The sequence below is a fragment of the Salminus brasiliensis genome, chromosome 10, assembly GCF_030463535.1.
Source record: "Salminus brasiliensis chromosome 10, fSalBra1.hap2, whole genome shotgun sequence".
Taxonomy (NCBI): Eukaryota; Metazoa; Chordata; class Actinopteri; order Characiformes; family Bryconidae; genus Salminus; species Salminus brasiliensis.
In genome coordinates, this window is record NC_132887.1 from 38,728,438 (window position 1) to 38,749,504 (window position 21,067).

General features: G+C 41.4%; 1 protein-coding gene across 2 annotated transcripts in view; it reads right to left on the reverse strand.

The window, feature by feature from the left end:
- stac (SH3 and cysteine rich domain) overlaps window positions 1–21,067 on the reverse strand; it is a 51,014-nt gene that overhangs the window by 27,358 nt on the left and 2,589 nt on the right. The window contains exons 2-3 of one of the 2 annotated variants that reach the window (XM_072690049.1): window positions 12,219–12,576; window positions 1,781–1,810 (exon numbers count right to left, since the gene is read on the reverse strand). In XM_072690049.1, coding sequence (XP_072546150.1) covers window positions 1,781–1,810; window positions 12,219–12,576 — 388 coding nt within the window. The remainder of the gene's footprint in view (window positions 1–1,780; window positions 1,811–12,218; window positions 12,577–21,067) is intronic. The other variant, XM_072690050.1, reaches the window with a different exon arrangement.

A 21,067-nucleotide genomic window follows, 5' to 3' on the forward strand; every position in this document is an offset into this window, starting at 1 on the left:
TTAAATGAATTATTATACACAGAGCACAGAGAGAGGCAGAGAGAATACATCTGTATTTCTCCAATTACCTGTCAAAGGTTTTTGAATAATCTTTGAATATAATAAATTGAATATATTTCCATTTCATTTTCTATTTTCATATTATTACATCTAAAAAACTTTTAAAACTTTTAAAAAGCTGACACTGAGGCTTTGCAAAACAATGCAAAACTGAAGAAACCACTGACAAAAGTTCAACCTTGGAAATGATGCCATACCCAAGATTTTCTCCTCGTATTGTGGGATCAGCACTAAAACCTTTAGGTGTTTAAAACCACATTTGGAGCAAAAGAGATCCAAACTGTTTTGGAAAAGAAAGTTGTCAGGAAAGGTCAGCTTTACCTGCTAATAAAGAAAAGTTTAGACATGTACAACAGCGTCGGCAGATAACTGGTTTTAATACCAGCGTTGGACAGATGTTTAGATCTGACTCATATTTCTCACCAACGTTTGATCATGATTATGTATTTCTTGTAGTTGTAGCAGAATGTTTAGGTTATGTTATGTTAGGTTATGTTGGCTCACTGCAACAAAAGATCTGTAGTTTATTAATTTTACCGTATTTGCAGCCTTGCAGAAATCTATGCTAATGTTCTTTTGTAATACTACAAAAAAATGATGTGCTATGAAAAAAACTAAATCTTATATCTTAATTGTTATATCTTAAATCTTAATAAAGTCTTATAATAAAGCAAAAAAGGAATATCTTGTAATTAACAAATAAAAATGAAATGTTTCATAATTAACAAAATGTAATATTTTGTCATTAACAAATGATTATACATATATATATACACACCATACTATACAAATAAATGTGAAATGTAAAATGTCAATTAATACATTAAACAAATTAAATGTCATATTGTTACAATTTAAAATGTAAATAAAAGATTGACTGAATTTCTACACTCCTATCTGCATGGGAATTCAGCTCTTCAATGCAGATTTTTATAAGCTGTGGATATAATCATTGGGATCCCAACAAATTTTTTGTTTTTTGTTACTTATTTGTAATCTTATTTGTTTATAATGTAATTAATTTGTATGTTAATATGTAATTTATTTAAATACATAAAGCAAATATCATACTGTATTTAGTAGGGTTTCTAAAAAAACATAAAAAAGAGCCTAGAGATGCCTTTTATAAAACTCTGTGCTCTGAGCTCTAATGTCTAACAGAATAAAGAGGGTAGAGTCAGCAGAAGAAACCCAAAATTCCTCAGGAGCTCAAAAAGTCAACAGCGCGCTTGCATGATTAATTACCCGACTCCCTCGTCATAATTAGTACTGTCAGACATATCAGACGCGAGCATGACTAAAAAGCTTCACTAAAAACGCAGCCTCTAATCACACAACTCTACACAGAGGATGGAAGCACGGCCAGACACACTCTTGGAAAATCTGGATCCAGAAAGGGTGTCTTTTTTTTTTTTTTTTTGGGAGGGGAAAAAAAAAGAACCTCCTTAAAGGATCCTCACAAGGTCACAGTGGATTTCAAAATGCTTGAGGGTGAGTTCTTTCAAATAAGTGTCTGCCAAGGGGTTTGAAGAACAATTCCAGCCCTCTAAGCATTTCTGGGTCCCCTGGGGATGAGGCATAAGGCTAGTTATGAGACGTGCAGGCAGTTGCATGGTTACAGGGGCTTCATTATTATTTGACTGTTATTATGACTATTTTATTAGCTCTGCTTTGCATAGCAGGCATGGGTGCAGAGTAGCAGGAAACAGAACACACTTACCGAAGACTTTGCCCGCTCCCCCTTGGCAAGCTAAGAAAAACAAAAAATTACAGACAAAAAGTCCCTGAGGAATTAGAATGAGCGTAAGCACTAAAACAACAACACATCGTCTATGGAGTGATTAGAACATCCACAAAGGCAACAGTTTGTTTTGTTTATGGGGTTGATATTCAGATATGAGAGCTATGAGAGATACTGCACGATAAGTGCACAATAAAGCAATAAGGAGCTGACCGGTGCTGATGGAAAATTGCAAGTTTAATATATTTTTAAAAGCCTTCGGAGATATGAACGGCCGTTTCTCACAGAAACAACACTGTCAGCCCAGATGGTGTATTTGTGATTCAATAAAATTCGACCATACCACTGAAAAAAAAAGAAAAAAGAAAACCATCCCCATGCTTTACACATTGACAAAAAACCTGATAAGAAAAACATGGCAGTGTGCATCCACCAGGATGACACCACATCGACGCTTCCCACAACCCTTCTGAACCGCGGCCTGACAAAGCGGCCATTTGCCCCTATGAGCGATGCGCTGCCAGCAATTCAATCGATTAATCGATGATCACGTGTCCGGTCACCGGCCATCTCTCCCAGAACGTGAACATGCGCGCGTTCCTATATGGATCCTATAACCCCATGTAGGAAAGCGGTGTGTGTGTGTGTGTGCCCTGCCATCAACACGCCAGGGTATTGTCCCTCTATCTCTCTCACCTTCCTGTTTAGGTGTTTGTGTGATTGATAGGTGATACTGGAGACTGTGGTGGAGTAACCTTAGCCATAAAAGGAAACAGATCTCCATAATGAAGCTCAAACCAGCGTCATGTTCTGAGCTAGAGCTCTGCTTTAGGTTAGCCTTAAACACAACCACTGCCACTCATAGGCATTGTTTACGGGTTGTCTTACCCAGTGCTTTGGTACTTTTGGGCTCTAATGATGCATGGGTCTGTACTGAGGGATCTTAAGGTATACTTACTTAGGCTTAAGTTATTTAAGAAAATTAAGTTGAGTAGAAAGACTTAATTAGACTTGAGCTAATTGGAAAGATGAAGAATTGCTGCCCTGCAAATAACAGGGTCATCACCGACAGGCCTTATTTTGGATTCCAATCCAATCCTGTAGCAAATCTAGGATTGCAATTAAACAAAGACACACACACATACACACACACACAGATGAGAGTTTGAGCATGGTAGCCTACTTTAAGATACACATTTAAAGTGAATCTCCTTGCATCTCCTTGTTTCATTTACTTCCTGACAAATGTTTGTGGACACCCCTTCTAATGGATGTATTCAGCTACTTGTACCTATTGCTGACACAGACGTTCAAATGCTTGTCTGGTCCCTGCAGAGAAGTACTGCCAATAGAACAGGACTCTCTGGAGCAGATAAACATAAACCTATTGGCACCATGCCTAATAATGCCAGGGGAATAAAGCTCCCCAGCATTGAGCTGTAGGGCAATGGACCTGTGTTCTCTGGCCATCCAATACTCCTGGGATGAGGTGGGGATGAGGTGGGGTGGTGATCATCCGATCATCCAATCATCCAACATGCTGAACTCACTAACGCTGGTCACTGAACGCAATTAAATCCTCACAGCAATGCTCCTCCAAAATCTAGTAGAAAGCCTTCCTCCCTGAACAGAAGAGACGGACAGAAGTTACTCCAACAGAAGCAAATACTCTTAATTTCAGAAGAAACAGTGAATAAGCAGATGTCCCAATACCTTTGTCCATATAGTGTATTTAAACATCTGTCACTGCTCTAACTGTCTCTAATGAACTCCAAAGTGTGCTCTGGCTATTTCATCATGTAGGCTGAACCAAACGCTTGCAGTAATGTGGATCTTCAAACACTGCTATCAAATATGCATTATATGAGTCTCCAGTGACACAGATCACACCGTGACATCCTCAACTTCCAACACACACACACAAACAGGAGTGCCCGAGTCACCCGAGCTTAATCCTACACTCCTAAAAGGGAAAAACAGGGCCATGTGGTCGCCTACAGGAAGCACCTTTGACACACACCTGATTATCTGGGTTATCTGAGTCGCATCACCTGCACTGATTTACTGATCCACTGCTCTGGTTTCAGAGACTGAAATCAGATGAGACCGACACTAGATACACACACTTTGGTTCAGTCACCTGAGCACCTGAGAACCCAGATGCACACCTTGTAACGTGTTACCTTACTTATTCTAATATTAGTGTTTTACTGAGTAAATAAACAAACACTAACTGCCCAGAGAAGGAGCTTTTTTATTCAATTGTTTTACTGGGGACTGTCCTTGCAAAAACCTTGCATTTCCATTTTGTCGTTTTTCACTTTTTGACCTGGCAGTGAACCTGGCAGTTGTTCTTTACATTGTGTCAAAAGTTTGTGATAAACAAACGGACCAATAGAAATGCTCCAAAAGACTTCCGAAGGTTTATTCCTTCTACTATAGCGATGCTAGTTTGGAGATAAGAGGTTTTTGTGTGACTGCAATGGCATGCATTCACTTCGCACAATGGAACCACTGACTCTGAAGTGTCCACTTGTTCCTAAGCCATCCCGTTTCCTGTGCGGATCACTTCCGTCAAAATTGATTGTATGTACACATCGCCTCTCTCTGTGCTTCAAAAGAGCTTTTATGCTGCGCATCTGATGCATCGTTTTGATCTATTCTAGGGCTCTTTGTGTGCGGAAAGGGGGATGTTGGTGTGCGGTGTGCTATAAATTTCAGTGATTACTGTCACACAGGTGATGCAGAACAAAGACTAATTTCCTCAAGCTGAAGCCTGAATGACTGGGTACACAGAAAGTCTGACGAGTGGGTTGAGGAACCTGGGAAAACGCTCCGTTTCATATCGATCCGGATTGTCAGGAAGGTTGCCCAGTCACGGCTCTGCAGGAGGAGAGAGACAAACTGAGAAAAATTCATTCCGGTGGCACCAGCTGACCGCATAAATGATCGCGATTTAATAGCCATTGATTTATGCTCCAGCAAGGGTAATTACTGTAGTACTGTAGTTCAGCCATATCGGCTGTAGCCTCTGTGTCAAGGGGCTCTCCCTGCACTTTTCATTTTCACTTTCCAGAATTTAAGAAGTTAAAAACACAGCAGACCATGAATCTTCAGTAATAGGATCATAAATCAATATGCAATGCTTTATTCAGCTCGGTCTGTTCCTTTAGTTATTTGTTTGTCTCCACGTTTCCTTCCTCTGTAAGATCTATTAATCTCCTCATTCTCTCTCTCTCTCTCTCTCTCTCTCTCTCTCTGTCTCTGTCTCTGTCTCTGTCTGCTGTCACTTTTTCTTTTTCTCCGTCTCATCCACAAGTTGAAGGAGGACTGATGTCGCTTGCAGAGTGATAAATTTTCCTGTTCCGTCACTTTCTGCCCGTTCTCTGCAGAGGGGACCAGCTTAGACTCAGTACCAGCAGACTAATCAATAAAAGAGAGTGTAAGACACACACACGCACGCACACACACACACACACACACACACACACACACACACACACACACACACACACTTTCTCCTCCTCCCAGAACAACCCACACAAAGTATTTCACAGCTGAAGCCATGTGATTAATAGGCCTGTTGCGATTATTACATAATCGTCTGACCGCAAATATTTCACCGGACTGTCGTGAGCTTCATCCTTGGGGAGTATTTGGTAGGTACTGACCACTGCAAACCAGGAACACCCCACAAGACCTGCCTGAGGTTTCGGCCTATTGTACCAACCCCTTGACAGCAGCCACTGTAGATAAAAGTTATCACGGTTTTATATTTCAGTGTTTCAGTTAGGTCAGGGAGGGGGTAATTTTGGTCCTGGAGGGCCGGGATTTCTGCACAGTGATGTCAATGTCACACCCGTCAATGGCCAGGTTGAGTTGTAAATGTAAAGTATTTAGCTGGCAACTGTAATTTAAGTATATACAGTACACTACTATGATATGTAAGACAGTATTTATCTGTAATTAGTAATTACAGTAGTGCACTTGTACGACTGCAGTATGGCTAAACCAACCTTTTCCAATCTGGGAACTGTTCAACAGTAAGTCATTTGTCAAGTTAAGACATAATAAGCTGCAGTTCAATGTCCAGTGTTTAATAAATGGCTCATACTCATCATAAAGCAGTGTGTGTATGACTACACTGCTATGCATACAGTACAACAGTGGCGTGAAGCAAAAAAAAAAAAAAAAAAGACTTTTAAATATCACTATTGTTTTGTAGGACAATTAACGGTCAGCTAAAATGTCATGATCGTGACAGGCCTAGTAACTCCAGATCTCCATCACAGCTCCATCAGAGAAATACTGCATGTTTATAAGCAGGTCGTTAAACCTCAACTGAAGCACCACTGCCTCAGCCTCATTACCCACAACACACTGGGTAATGGGCAGCAATTGTCATGCCTTTGCTAGCTCTGTAGTGCCGACGGGTGCAGCAAAACACAACATATCTGTTTAGCACTCCACTTAGTTCCACCGCTAGCGGAGACACAGACAGGACACACTAATAGGCCTGTAAAGGTAGTGTTGTCATACCGTTGCTATTCAAAGTTTACGAACACTGACTTAACCCTTAAAGGGGTCTTAATTCTGCAGCTCAACTTGTTTTTCCTGTCAAACTATATCACAGAACAGGAATACAAGCTGCATATCAATCATGTTTGATGAAAAAAAAAAAAAAAAACACAGTGCATCCAACAACAGGGACAGTAAAAGCTTTGTTTATACACTGACAGAGAACTTTAAGGCTAAAGCACGCCGACCAAACACTCTACACCAAAGCCCAACAGTGTAATGTTCTACAAAGTAACACACCAGCCAAACACCACCCAACAAAACAGCAGATCTTCATTATTAAAAAACAACGGGGGGAACAAGGATAATATGGTGATGTTTGGATCAACCATGCAGGGGCACTGCCAAGGATTCTGGGCCCAACAAAAAGATATTACACTAAATGAACACTAAATGAACACATTTTCTACGGCCCCTGTTTGATACAGGCCATTAGAAATGAAGACAAGCCTGGGTTTATTATCTTCACATGGTTTGCACCACCAGCTTTTAAAAACAAGGCTAGATTCACCTCATAGAAGATGGCGAAACACTGATAACAGGGGCGGAGGAGTAAACTTTGCTGATCCAATGTCCAGCGTGGACAGGTAGATGCTGTAACTCCTCTGGAGGCTCTGAATGTGTTGCTGGCCAGATGTTCAGATTGATAGGGCTAGCCTGGTACGCCGCATAGAGATATGAGCATATTTTCTATTCCAACCTGGTGATATAATCCCCCATCAACAAGTGCTCTGCACTCTAACAAGGTATAAATTCAACAGGGTTCAATTCCTGCACTGAGATTTTCAATACAAACAATGAAAATAGTGATATTTGATTGCACCTGAGCTGCAGCTGCTTGAAGCACCTTTTTCCTAAATATAGTATAAAAGTATAAAAGTGGAAGAACTGGGTTATAGAAATATCTCAAATGATTGTAAAGTGATTAAGTTTAAAGAGAGACGACACTTTTGGTCATAATGGACTGAAAAGATGCCTTAACATCTCATTCATCTACTGTAAGAAAGCACAGTGCTTTTTCAATACAGATTTCACACAGAATTCTGTACACACAGGGCGAGGCACTGCCTTGCAAACAAGAGTCGTTTGTGCAAGCATGCCTTCCATCACCCTCCCTTCTGGCAACGCCCACACACCTATCTAGCATTCGCGTGGTGAAATTGATTTGGAACGCATTGTTCGGATGGGCATTACTTTATGGGAGTCATAAACTCAACAGCCTTCTAGAGCATGTAATAAAACCTAGTAGCTTAGGCAGCGCTCCCTCCTTTCAGATGGGCACAAACTGAAGGCATTTACAGCACAATGAGCAAACCCGGCGGAACACTGCTAGTTTCAATTCCAGACCTTCAGGCCTCGTTCTCACTTCCTAAACCCTGTGCTCGGGATACCTCTTTCAGTGTGAGAAGCAGCGAGTGATGTAGGTCCTTACTATGCTTTATGCCGTCCCCTTAGTGAAATGCTGAAGATGCTACAAGCCCTAAAACTAAGTAAGCATCTGACTGCAGTGAGCTGAGAATAAACTACAGGTTTTTAATCCTTTTAAAGTATATAGGGCTTCATATCGGATGTATGTAAGTAAGTAAAGGGTATAACGTACAGGGCTGAGGTGTGCAAGTAGTAGTTTGTGGGTATAGTATGCAGGTTTCATCAGGGCATAGTATGCAGGTTTGACAGTATTTAGAAAGTAGTGCTGAGGTCTGAAAGAAGGGTGTAGGGGTTGGAGCTCAATTTGCAGTAATCAGAGTGCTGGCAGTGAGCAGGCTCCTCAGAGGGGGGAAGTTAGAGAGAGAGGAGAGAAGGTGATGAGCCCTGACGGATCCATATGCTGAACCATAGACAGAATTACAGAGCACACATACTCACACACCCCAAGCTGTCTCCGGTAGCTAACAATAGGGGTGGGTAATATGGCAAAAATATCATATCACGAGACATTTTCATAATACACATGAAAGCATATTTTAAAAACTGTCATTTATCATTTTTTTCTCCAAATGAAGTACTGCCAATTAACCCACCCATCTATAACTCCCCCTAGCACTAGCAATGCTTCTGACACTAGGAGGGTAACATGTCCACCCACCCAGAGAGACCACAGCCAATTTTGATCTCTTTGCGGAGTACACAAGCACCGTTGCTATTCAAACGACGTGAAAATAGACTGTTGGTGGGGTGTAAGGTAGCAATGTCCATCACAACGCACCTTGCTCAAGCTGTAAGATAGGGGGCTTGAACTCTCACTCCGCTCGTGCCAAAAAGAATGCAGACTGTCGTAGACAGCCAGGGTATATATCCTAATAATAATACCCTACCAAAATGTTGTGATCTCTATTTGCATCCTCAGACAGATCTACTGCCGGCCTATTTTACACTCTTCATCACTACATAATTTCTCGCTATAACTGAAGCGTAGCTTTTTATGAATGGGACTATGCTTCTTTGTTACCTGGTAACTCAAGGGCCTAGTTATGAATCGGCCTCTCGCCGCCCTCCCTGTCTCTCTCGTTCTCTGTCTCTATGTCTCTCTTTCTTCGTCTCTCCTGCTCTCCCGCTTTCATCTCTCTCACTCTCCAGTTCTGTTTCTCTCTCTCTCTGTTGCTGACAGGTGGACATCTGGACTGGTCCAGTGCCTGCCCCCCACTGCTGAGCTAATTAACGGCTCTGCCGTAGCCCCCCCTCATTTGGCTCGCTGCCAGGCACACACAGGCATACACACTGGCATTCACATATGCACAAACATGCCACCGTCTACGCACTGACAGAAACACACATACAAAAACATATGCCCTCGCTCACACTCATATGTAAAACACGTGGACAATATTACAACATGCATACACACACTCTCACACACACACTCCTGAGTAAACGCATGTAAACAAACACACATCCTTCTCATACTTGCGTACACCCAAACACACACACACACACACACACACATTTATAGTGCAAATAAGCCTCACAGCTGTGCTGGTTGAGAGCCACAAGGCATTTCCGACCACCATCTCAGATACTACATAAAAGGCTGTGAACCACAAACATCAGACGAGGCCTGCACATCAAACCTCAGCCTGTTTTTTATGTGCGTGGGTCAGTGACTCACTGAGCTTTTTTCCACAAATTCTACCCATTTTGCTCCCAACGCATGAGGCGATCTATTCAACAGGTGGATCAGCTTCTCACCAGAAACAACAACAACAACAACATCAACCCCCTCTTATAATTGTATCCTAGGGTCTTTGTGAAGCCTCATTTATCACGTTTGCAGACACACAGGAATGTGGCCGGAGTGTGCACTCCCATTTTTCCTATGAAAGGTGGAATTTATCAAAGTCATTGTGGAGAAAAGCTTACATACATTCCTGCCAACCTCAGACAGTGTGTCTGAGTGTGGTCACTTTCTTTTTTTACATCTTTTAAGCTGAAACTGTAGAAACGCAGGGGTAAGCTGTGAACTAAACACAGCAAGATTATTATTATTATTATTATTATTACTAAAAAACAATTACGTTGACAATGCTTTTGAGTAGACTTGGGCGGTATATCGGTAATACAGCATACCGCGGAGGATGCTACGTGTCTATCAAGTACACGGCCAAATATGCTAATTTTCCCAGGTGCATTTAAGAGAGCCACAGGGTGGGGGCGCTGTTGACATCATGCTTTAAAAACAGATGCAAGGCGGGGCACGCAAACCTGGATGAGCTAATCTACTAAATGAGCCTGTGGAACAGTGGAAAACCATTCCCTCGGCTTTATCCTCTAAACCGGAGTGATTTGAGCCTCAGTTAGCTGGAGCACGGCCTGTGCTGTGGTGTTTAGCCTGCTGGCTAACTTAGCTAAGCCTAGATAGCCGGTTACGAGTCCAAACCCAGCAGAACCGGCCTCTCATTTCACCTTTCTGTTCCTCCCAACACCAGTCGCTCGACTTCGCTCACTTATCATCAACACTTGGTCTTGCTATAGTTTATTAAAGGTTGATGGCTGATGAACTCAAATGCCCAAACAAAACGGAAACACTGGCAAAACAGAACTCAGAAAACTCAGAGCGAACATGATCGCTCACTGTTCGAACACCACCCACACAAAACAACAAGATACCACACATGACCCATTAATTCTTATGGAACAGATGGTTTCGGAGATTCAACTTGTTTTTATCAATAGGACGGCGCTCTTATGTAAGTTCCCCAGTGGTCTTAGGTGGCAAGGTGCCCAAAAACAGAAACCCCAAAAATGGGGCATCAGCGCTGTAATCGGCTGTGATGCTTCACAGGGTCTGATGCATTTGATGCAACTCAGACTGACTGACCCCTTTGCACAAAATTTTGGGGACAGTCCCAAACCACATAGATGGCCTAAGGTCAAAACAACTATTCGCTCTGTATATGATCTACCATAGGGGAGTAACCAGAGGCTAAACATATGCTGTGTGTGTAACTATGCAAGAATTCTTGAGTAAAAAGGCTGTAGCAGAGTCAGCTTTGGCTTTCCTTCAAACCCTGATCAACAAAGCTGAACCTTAGGTTGGATCCAAGAGACTCATCACCTGAAACCGATATACATACTTCCCACATACTTCCTTTTAATGACCAATATACCCACACTTAACTGATATACATTACATCCACCACTCCATGCATGGCATAGGCTGCCTGAATTCTCAAACGAAAATCTTGGACTGAGCTACAATCCCTGTCAATCCCTGCTGGCTGGTCCTACTTCACAAGCCACCAGGTGCATACAGAGCCTGAAGAACCCGGCTGGTCGCCTAACTTCCCTCATGTATCTGAGATCACTCCACTGACTACCTGTGGCGGCAAAGCAAAATTGTTCTTCTTGCTTTCCAAGCTTCAAAGTGCTCAGTCCCACGCTACCCCCACAGCACACTCTGTTATAGCAACAAGATCCTCAAATTCGGGACACCTGCTGTGTCCATCCTTAAGATCTAAACACACTCACATGGCAACATCGCGCCGGCTTAGCGTGTTTGCTGGTCAGTGGGGGAGAAGGCTTTACTACTGAGTCCGAATAGTATTAGAAGTAGAAGAAGAGTTCAGCTTCAGAAAGCAAAAATCAATAACCAGGTTTATAATATAATAAGTGAATTGGGGCTCCCGAGTGGCACAGCTGCCTTAAGCGCTGGCTGTGACATTTACAGCCATATTAAACACATTACTACAAATACATGTTTCATCAGTAGTGAGATTAAAAATGTTGTATGGGCAAAGATCTGACACAGGCAGTTTGGTTCGAACACCAGAGAGAACACCGAATCTTCCTACCATGTGAGCTTATATGGTATTTGAACATTACACACCACAAATATAGTTATTATGGCATCAGGTTCTCACTGAAATGTACTTCTAAGTGTGATCATTTGCTTCTAATTGGAGAGCAATTTTATCTTTACTCAAAGACAAGGGAGTGCAGCGCCTGTTGAACTGCCAAATACTGATCTCTTGAATACAAGAGTCCATTTCTTTTGTGCTGTCAAGTCAAGAGCAAGAGGGAAAAACATAAAAAAGGCATTTTCCAGTTCATAGCTACGCCTCTACATGAAACAAATCTTAAAGAAAGCAATCTTTTATTATTATAATATTAAATAATACTATACACTGAATACAGGTGTAACTCAAGGCAAAAATAGCTGCTGTCAAATGTGGAATAAATTAACAGGTTTAAATTACAACCTTCAAAGCCCATGTGATCCCTCGCTACTTCAGCATTAGCTTTATATATTTATACACATGTTCTGTAAGTGTTGACTGTGTGTATTCCACACCTGAGGAAAGATCAGGAGTGTGAGAGAAAGCACAGGCTGATTTCCTCTTACCTACAATCATATGGTTGCAGACGTCGCAGAAATGTGGCTTCTTAAAGATGTGCTCGAGGAAGGTGTGGGCTGTGGGGTCGGGCGGCCGAGGCGCCCGGGAGGGCGAGCAGATTGTCAGGGGCATTCCGCATGGGACCACAGGGGGCAGTGGGGGTAGGGGAGGGGGCATTGGGGTGACGCAGGGCGAGGCGGAGACGGACACCCCAATGGTGCTTAAGTGTCCAGTGCTGCTGCTGACCTCGGACAGAAAGTCGGTCTGGAACTTGGTGTCGGTGCTCGGCCGCTGGAAGAAGTTGTCGGCGCTCTTGCTGCGGAGGCTCTTGGTCTTGAAGGACAGCGAGCGCTTCAGCTTCTGCAGCTGGACAGGACCAGAGGAACAAGGAACAAGGAAAAAGTAGGGTCAGTTTTTCTAATGTACCAATCAGCTGAAATGGTGCATTTGGAAATTTATCATGCACAGTAAGGGTGCTTTCAGACCTGCCTTATTTGGTGCCTCAGAACATGGTCCGGACCAAGCCTGGATGAAACTGAACCATGGTTCTGTTAAGAATGCAGTGTGAAAAGACCTTTTTTTTTTTTTGGTGGTTCAGACTTTCGGATCAATTAAGGCAGGCGGTTGGCACTGTAACAAAGCGTTCATTCGGCAAACTGGAACCAGCAGCTTGAAATTGGTGCTGCTGGTAATAATGCCATAATATTAGCAGTTCAGTGGAATCTGTTCATTCATTTTTTTCCAACCGAACAAATTCAGCATAAGAGCACGATAAGACAGGTCAACAGGTTTCTCACCAGCTGCTTTTCTCTGAAACATTTAAGAACCTGAGCCCAGGAAAGGGAACAACTATTAAAAGACATCAGCCTCATACAAAGACCCAAAGTGAAGCCTACTGATTGGACGCAACATGTTAAGAACACCATGCCCATTTACTGGTCTATTCTGGAAGCCTGTAGCTGATGCCACCTGCTGCTGTTGCGAGAACACATTTATTGAGTGCACCAGTTCATGCAGCTAACAGGATCTTTCTGCAAAAAAAAAAGGCTTCTGAACTCCCCAGTTCACTCAATTCCATAACTCCTCATTAGGCCCCAAATGAAGGCTCAGTATAGGTCTCATTTATTCTGGAGTTATTTATGGAGCAGAGAGAAAGAGAGAGAGAGAGGCAGAGAGATGGAGAAAGGAGCTAGGTTGTCATCTGTCTCTCCTGATACGTAACCTCTTTATGTGCACATTACCCGTGATATCAATCACACTCTGACACTCCTCTAAATTAGCTGACAATACCCACCAGGAACTTCAGTTAGTCTATTAAAAAGGTCCCCATCTCCCCGGTGCCACACCAACCCACACGCCTTGAGGGAATATTACAAAACGGGCAAATCTGGATGCAAATGAAAATGAATATCGACTGATTTAAAGGAGCATTCATTTTCTCTCCATAGTCTGACTAATTCAAACCTGTGAAATATATAGAACATATGAACTGTATGAGACACCCTTCAGCACCCCATTACTCCACTCCCACCTCTGTCTGTTCTGTTAACACACACAGGACAACATCCTGTATCACTGTGGGCAAAAAGCACACTGCGCTGGCCAAAAACTTGCCAAAACAAGAGTTAACCCAGAAGATGGAGAGAATCGCTACACGCAAGGGGGATAATGCAAACACTGTAAATCTGAACACAGCAAAGCGAGTAGGTAAATCTTTATCACTTAGACCCCTGAGACTTACACCTGGTCACATCATGTGACTAGTACCTGGATTGTATTCAGATATGAATGCGTTTACACTGGGTAGTCAAAAATGCTAATTTGCTTGTTGGGCGATTATTACTGGTGTTCCGGTTGTACTGGGAGGAGTTTTGGTTGTGGAATGGGTCTTGGAGAGACGGAGTGACTGCTAGTGACTCAAAAATGTCTCCGACCAAACATCAGACCACCTCCTTGGGTGTGACTGCAGTTTTATGTGGCTTCACTTTATGCAGATATACTGAGTATACTTGAGTATAATCCTGATACTTAAGACACCTGATGTGATCAGATGTAAACGGGGTCTGAATAAGTAAGTAAGTTAAAAAGCATCTGGTGAACTACCTTCAGAGAAATGTAGGGTAAACTAACTGTCCTAATGTTGGACATTCTAAACTCTATTTGATGTAGATCTTCCTCTTCTTAAACATCTTAAATGTCCAGTCTTAGATTAGGGTGGAGAAATCATTAAATGGAAAGCACCCCAAATGCAAAAATGTCCAACATTAGGCTAATTCATCTTATGTAACACTATTCTGCTGCAGCTAACAATGACCTACCAGCTAACCCACTAACACAGGTAGTGACTGATAAACTAATGGGAGCTTTTTACAAAGAACTGTCAGATTGCATGCCTGTTCCCACAACAGCTAATTGTTACAAGCTGAATTCTTAATGTTTACAGATTTATAATTTCACTCTCAATAAGCTAAATGTGGTAGTGGCCAGCAGCACACATCAGGGATGATAGGGAGGATAAAAGGCAGATCTAAAGGGGAAAACAAATAAACGGCTAGACGTCATGTTTCTTGAATCTTAACTACTGCCCCTTCAAGAGACTCATATTGTCAGTATTTCAACGTGTCCAGCTCATTCACACCTAACAGCCTGATTCACTTTCATCAGATTCACCACTCTGCTCTACTTCAGATTAACAGTGTGTTTAACCCGACTTCATCTCATCAGCTGCTTTCCCCATGTGCTTGAGGAGAGGTGTTACAGCCGAGACTCACAGAGACTAAAACACACACACACACCGAACCTTGGTTCTCTGCCAAAGACCCAGTTTTAAAAGCGACAGAGGTACTTTAGAGTGAACAGTGTTCACCATTGATAAATGAAAAGGACAGATACTGCTCTTATTTTATAATAATAACAGCAATAGTAATTATTAATATTCTGTTGCTATTATAACAGGTTGATAAAAATTATACAGTAATCATATTCATGTTTATTTTATTATTATGAAAGATAATTTAGCTTTAAGTATTATTATCATTATTATTATTCTGCTGCTGTTCAGAAATACTAAAATATCATATATGGTTATTTTGCCACTGGAGAACAAACAAATATTTCTGGCCTTTGGTCCAGCTGAGGTTTAGATACAACTATCAATAATGTGATCATCCAACATCCTGCCCTCACTAACTCAACTCGAACAACACAATGATTTGAGCAATGCTCCTCCAGAATCTAGTCAGCCTTCTTCCCTGGACAGCAGAGACAGTTACTCCAACAAAAGCAGGATCAGCTCTTTTGTAATGCTCTTGATTTCAGAAGAAACTGTAAGTAAGCAGGTGTCCCAATACTTTTGTCCATACAGTGAGTGTTTGTACCTGCTTCAAACGGACAAAATATGATAAAAGAAATGCGATGCTGAATGTGCGGTTGCCTCCAGACACATAGTCAACAATAAACAGACTATAAGACAATACGTTTTAAGGCTTTTTCTTTCATTATTAGTCCTTCTGTTTGTGTTCAGCTACAATAAAATAACTGTCTTATTAATCATGTCTTATTAACGACACCTGGGTGGACCACTGCAGTTGCAACACGTGATGAGGTGCTCTAAATATAGCTCGGTACCATGCTGCACCATGCAGAGTCGAGGACCTTGTTTGGATCCACTTGCATTTCACTCCACTTTCCCCCCACCAATTAGAGCAGGCCGATCACTCACGCGTGAGGGGTGAGTGGTAGCTCCACTGCATGGATGTGTGTGTGATGACGACCCATTGATCGCAGCCCATCAGAGAGCGATCGACCGAGCGGCCCCTCCCACGGATATCAGTCGTAGTGCTGGGACTGAGTTGGTCACGGTCCACTACACAGTAGGCCTGAATTACACCCGCAGACTGGCTGTACAGACCTCCGTTCCAAACGGCAGGTCAGGAAATCTATTAGATCACACAAACTGCTTAGCTCAGACTCTTGAGACAATGTTAGCTACTAGTTCAATATCTGAGTCGCAGTTAGACCCTTAATGTACCCTGATTGTACAGTAGACCCATGTTTCATTCAGTTCCTCACTCCTCACATAACTACACCACTGCCACAATTTCCATTACTTTATAGGCCCTAAAATAGAACCCTGTGGGACAACGTTATGCACAAAATATGCTCACATGCTATACAAAGCGGATACCAAATTCACAATTGTTCATGCACAAAATAAAATAAATAACTAAATGATTAACCTACGGTTTAGGAGGTTTATTACTGACACTATAGGAAAAGAGTGTGTTTTTAATTTGTTATTTGTTAATTGTTTAACCTAGATATTTAGTCAAATAACATACAGCACTCCTGTCACTGTTATTTTTGCTTATATACATTATAATATATATTATATTAAACTGAGATGTCCTTTTTTTGTCTTGGTACTCTAAAATCCCAGACAATACTGATAGAAATATGGTCATTTCTGCTTTAAATGGACAAAATATAAGTGTTGAATGTGCAGTTGCTGCTAGACACTTAATCAACACACTTAATACTCAATACCTAATACCTCTAATATTAGCTTTATCAGTGAATCAATGAATGACTAGCAGACATGCAAAAGGACATAGCAATGTCCTGTAAACGTGAATAAAATGGGCAAAAAAAGCAGAAAAGACGATATGATCTGACTGAAATTTCTATCTGATATTTGAGAACATATTTGACCGAAACTGAACCCAGTTTCAAAAGCATCATAGCATAAAGGTCACCTTAAATGGCAGATTGTGTTTAATGTGATGCTCGAATATATTTACTAATGGTCTTTGTGCTAAGAGGCTTTTGGGATGTTTAAACGATGCTAGGCTAGTGGACTATAATCTAATCATAACCTTCTACAAATAGTACATAGTTCTCTGCAGTACTTTTCCAGGTGGATGGTAATGTAAAGATGTAAAGATGGTCCCACATTGTAATATTTTTTTATATGTATACACACTGATCATCCACAACATTAAAAACACCGGCCTCATATTGTGTAGGTGCCGCTCATGCACCCAAACAGCTCTGACTCCTCAGGCATGGACTTCACAAGACTTCTGAAGGTGTCCTGTGGTATCTGGCACAAGGATGTTAGCAGCAAGTTGTGAGGTGGGGCCTTCATGAATAACACCCTGTGATTCCCCCACATGTTGTGTGACCCAATCATCTAAGCATCACAGTTTGGCTCTCAGATCCTTACGCTTGCTTATTTTTCATGCTTTTAACACAACAACTTGCTGCCCACCCCTTCACAGGTGCCACTGTAACAAGATAACTGAGTGTTATTCACTTCAACCGTCAGTGGTTTTAATGTCATGATTGATCTGTGTATATATGACCATCATCATCATCAGGTGTACATCCCATACGTGTGCATCGCTATTTTGAAGTAGTATTTAGGAAGCTGACCCAGTCATTAACTTACTTACACAGCTGACGGAAAGATTTTAGGACAATCCCGTCCCCGAATCTGACTTCAATCTAACAAAAGCATGACCTTCTGAAACATAACTCTGGCACAAGTCCAGCATTTTCTGTTTCTCTCACTGAGGTCACGAGGTTTCGGATTAACGATCTGTGGTGTTATCTTACTTCGAGTGAGAAGAGGAGCTCCTCTCACACAGCACCCAACCTCCAGATCAGAATCATCTGGCTCGTGTGTTCTCTGTCCCACATGGACAATGCCACTGTTTGTGTTAAGTTCATTTTCCATAAACAAAAGACCGGCATGCAGGAAAATAACAAATCTTCTGCCTCTATTTGAACTCAATTTCTCCCCGCTGTCAACACCAAAACGCCTGTTCTGTGTTAGCCTCAAACACCCCTGCACCTCCAAGACAGAGCGCTGATAAAAATCACATATTTTTGGCACAGGATTAGGCCCATTTCTTCTGTGTGTGTGTGTGAGTGTGAGGCACATTCTTCATCCTATTATTACCTGACGAGTAGAGCAAAAGTGACGAAACGAAAATAAGCAGAGTCTCGACAATGATGACAGCTGGCAAACACAGCAGTTTGGAATCTGGATACGAACTGTCACACAAGCAAGGCATGGATAAATCATCCAAAGGGAATACTGGTTTTATGCAGTGTTTAAAAATCTGTATATTATTGCGTTGGGAGGGTTTACAACCAAGAGAGCAACAGCCTATGATGTATCAAACTTCTCCTAGTGAGAGTGCTGCTCTAGGACCAGTCCTTCATATCCTAATGACCACGGATACAGTGGAGGAGCACCACCTGTTGAAGAAGAGACTCCTTATGCAGTGGTTCAGCAATCGTCTACAGGGCTGAGATTGGGCGCTCTGACTTGGGCGCTCTAATTATACAATATTTTAAAACCGAAATAGTATAAACTACACAGACAAAAGTATTTGGACACCTGCTCATTCACTGTTTCTTCTGAAATCAAGTGCATTTGCACATTTGTGCCAGCAATGGGTGCAACTTCAAATAGCTGAACTCGTTCATTAGAAGGGGTGTCCACAAACAAATGTCACCATATAGCGCATTAAGTGTTCGTTTTAGGTTGGAAAACCATGTTAATGATCATACTTTCAGTTATATGATCTCATTTTAGCTTATTTAGGATTCGGTGCATGCTAGAAGTCAAAACTGAAAAAAAACTGGGCACCGATGAAAATAGGGCATCAGCAGCATATCGTTATCAGCAGATATTTGCTTAAAACTCAAAAAAAGTTGATAGATATTTAGAGTTGTAAAGTTTTTCTAAGCATTTTTATTATTTAGCAACATATGAGACAGCAATGTCAAGGTACCACAGCCATAATGATGCAGAGGTACCATTTACAGACATAAACATCTTAGATCTACTGTCTTATATGTCTTCTACAAATCTGTCTGGAAACAATACTGGCAGATTCAGACAACTGAATACGACTGTTTACTGGTAATGATCATTTTCCCATCCACATCCAAAGATCACTTACTGGTATTAAAGTGTGCACATCAGAGCATCGCCACAGATGGCATTAGTGTCCTCTGCGAGAGCTATAGTCGTATGGGCAGGTTCAAACAGAAGCACTCACACAATTACCCACGCGAGAACATAATGGAATGTGGAGACCTTATTTCACACTAAAAGCAATTTACTAGTACTAAAGACATTTCTGCATATCCTATGAATAATGCATACCCCAGTGATTAAACGTGTTGTTGTTGTAATATCTTATTATATAGTCGCGCTATTGCATTATGCATTGACTAGCTATTAGATTTCTCTCTATTACGTTTATTCCACAACATAAACAACAACAACACTTGTCAGTTCTTAAGACATATCTAAGGCATAAGACATATAAAATCCACATCCTTATTTTACCTGGGACTTGATAAAATAACCCTGCTTTTACTCAGGACTTGATAAAATAATTTTAATTGATCAATAAAATGTAATTAATTTTAACTGGGATCTAATACATACTTGAGCATTCATAGCTATAGTAATTAATCATTATGGGTAATGTAGGGGCAGCCAATGTGACATTATTCTTATTATTCTTATTATAAAATTGCATTATGTCACATTATGTCACAGAAATGCCTTTCTGAGCATACTGTGGTTATCGTCAGTATGTGAAGAACAACGACCAACTGCATGTTTCTTTAAAGACAGCGTCATTGGACTTGAATTGGCAGCACAGTGTGTGAGAATAAGCTGAATAAAATCACTGTATTTATAGGTTCTGCACTTTTGGTTCTGTTTGTCATCAAACCTCAGAAAGATGAAATATCATTGTGTTATATTAAATGTCTGTAAGTTAAATGTCTAACTATTTGAATAACATCTGAATAACAAAGTTAAAAATACATACCTACCGAACATATTCATGCATAATTGATATCAATGGTGATCTTATGATTTTCATACATAAATGATGATTTCAGGAACCTTAGAAAGGCAACTACTGCTAGCAAAAAAACATTAAAAGCTTCAATTTACCTTGCTTAATCTGTAGACTACAGTTTTAAATGTACTCTTATTTTACAAGGTTTTGTGAGATGCCTTAGCCAACTGCAGTCTTCATATAATGTATAATTAACATATCCCCAGCTTGGACTATTTTTCTCTAAGAATGTAAAAAAGGAGCTCATTCCATGCAGAGATATCTCCAATAGCTCAGAGTGAAACCTCCAGGGGTTACGAGCTCCAGAAGCTGCTCTGCAGACTCCTTGTATATGTTTGTGTGTGTGTGGCTCTTGAGCCAAGCTCTTTAGAGTTTAACCAGACAGTAAGTTATGATCCTGAAGAGGATTTCCACTGCCTTGCCTGAGGGCATTCACTGACAGAGATGCAGACAGTGACAGCTCCTTTCAAGTCAAAATAGACCACAGAGAGTGAATGTCACAAAAGGCAGACTTACTGATGCTGAAATATGATTCACTGCCAATATCAACCCAACAAACTGCACCTAAACTGACCACATATCAAACCCTCCTGAGATCCTCCTTAAAAGCTTCATTTGACAAACTGCTGATACTGTTGATTTATATAACTACAACACATTTTCTAAACTTATTAAATTGTACCCCTCCTGTCTTTAACCACCCCTACTGAGTTTTAACCCTACTGTGGAGGAGAATACGTTGCAGGACAACGCTGGCCACGATCACCAAGACCAAAGGCATTCAGATTACTCCAAACCACCAGATTGATGAACGGGTGTCTGACGCCAAGTTAACGCGTGAGGCTGTAACAGAGCAGAGCAGCGAATATGTGTCAGCAGACATGTAAGGCAACCGGAAAAAAGAGCAACTAGCAGTGGATGCCACAACTGCAGCGACCTGTCCGATATTTTAGGCCTAATTGTAG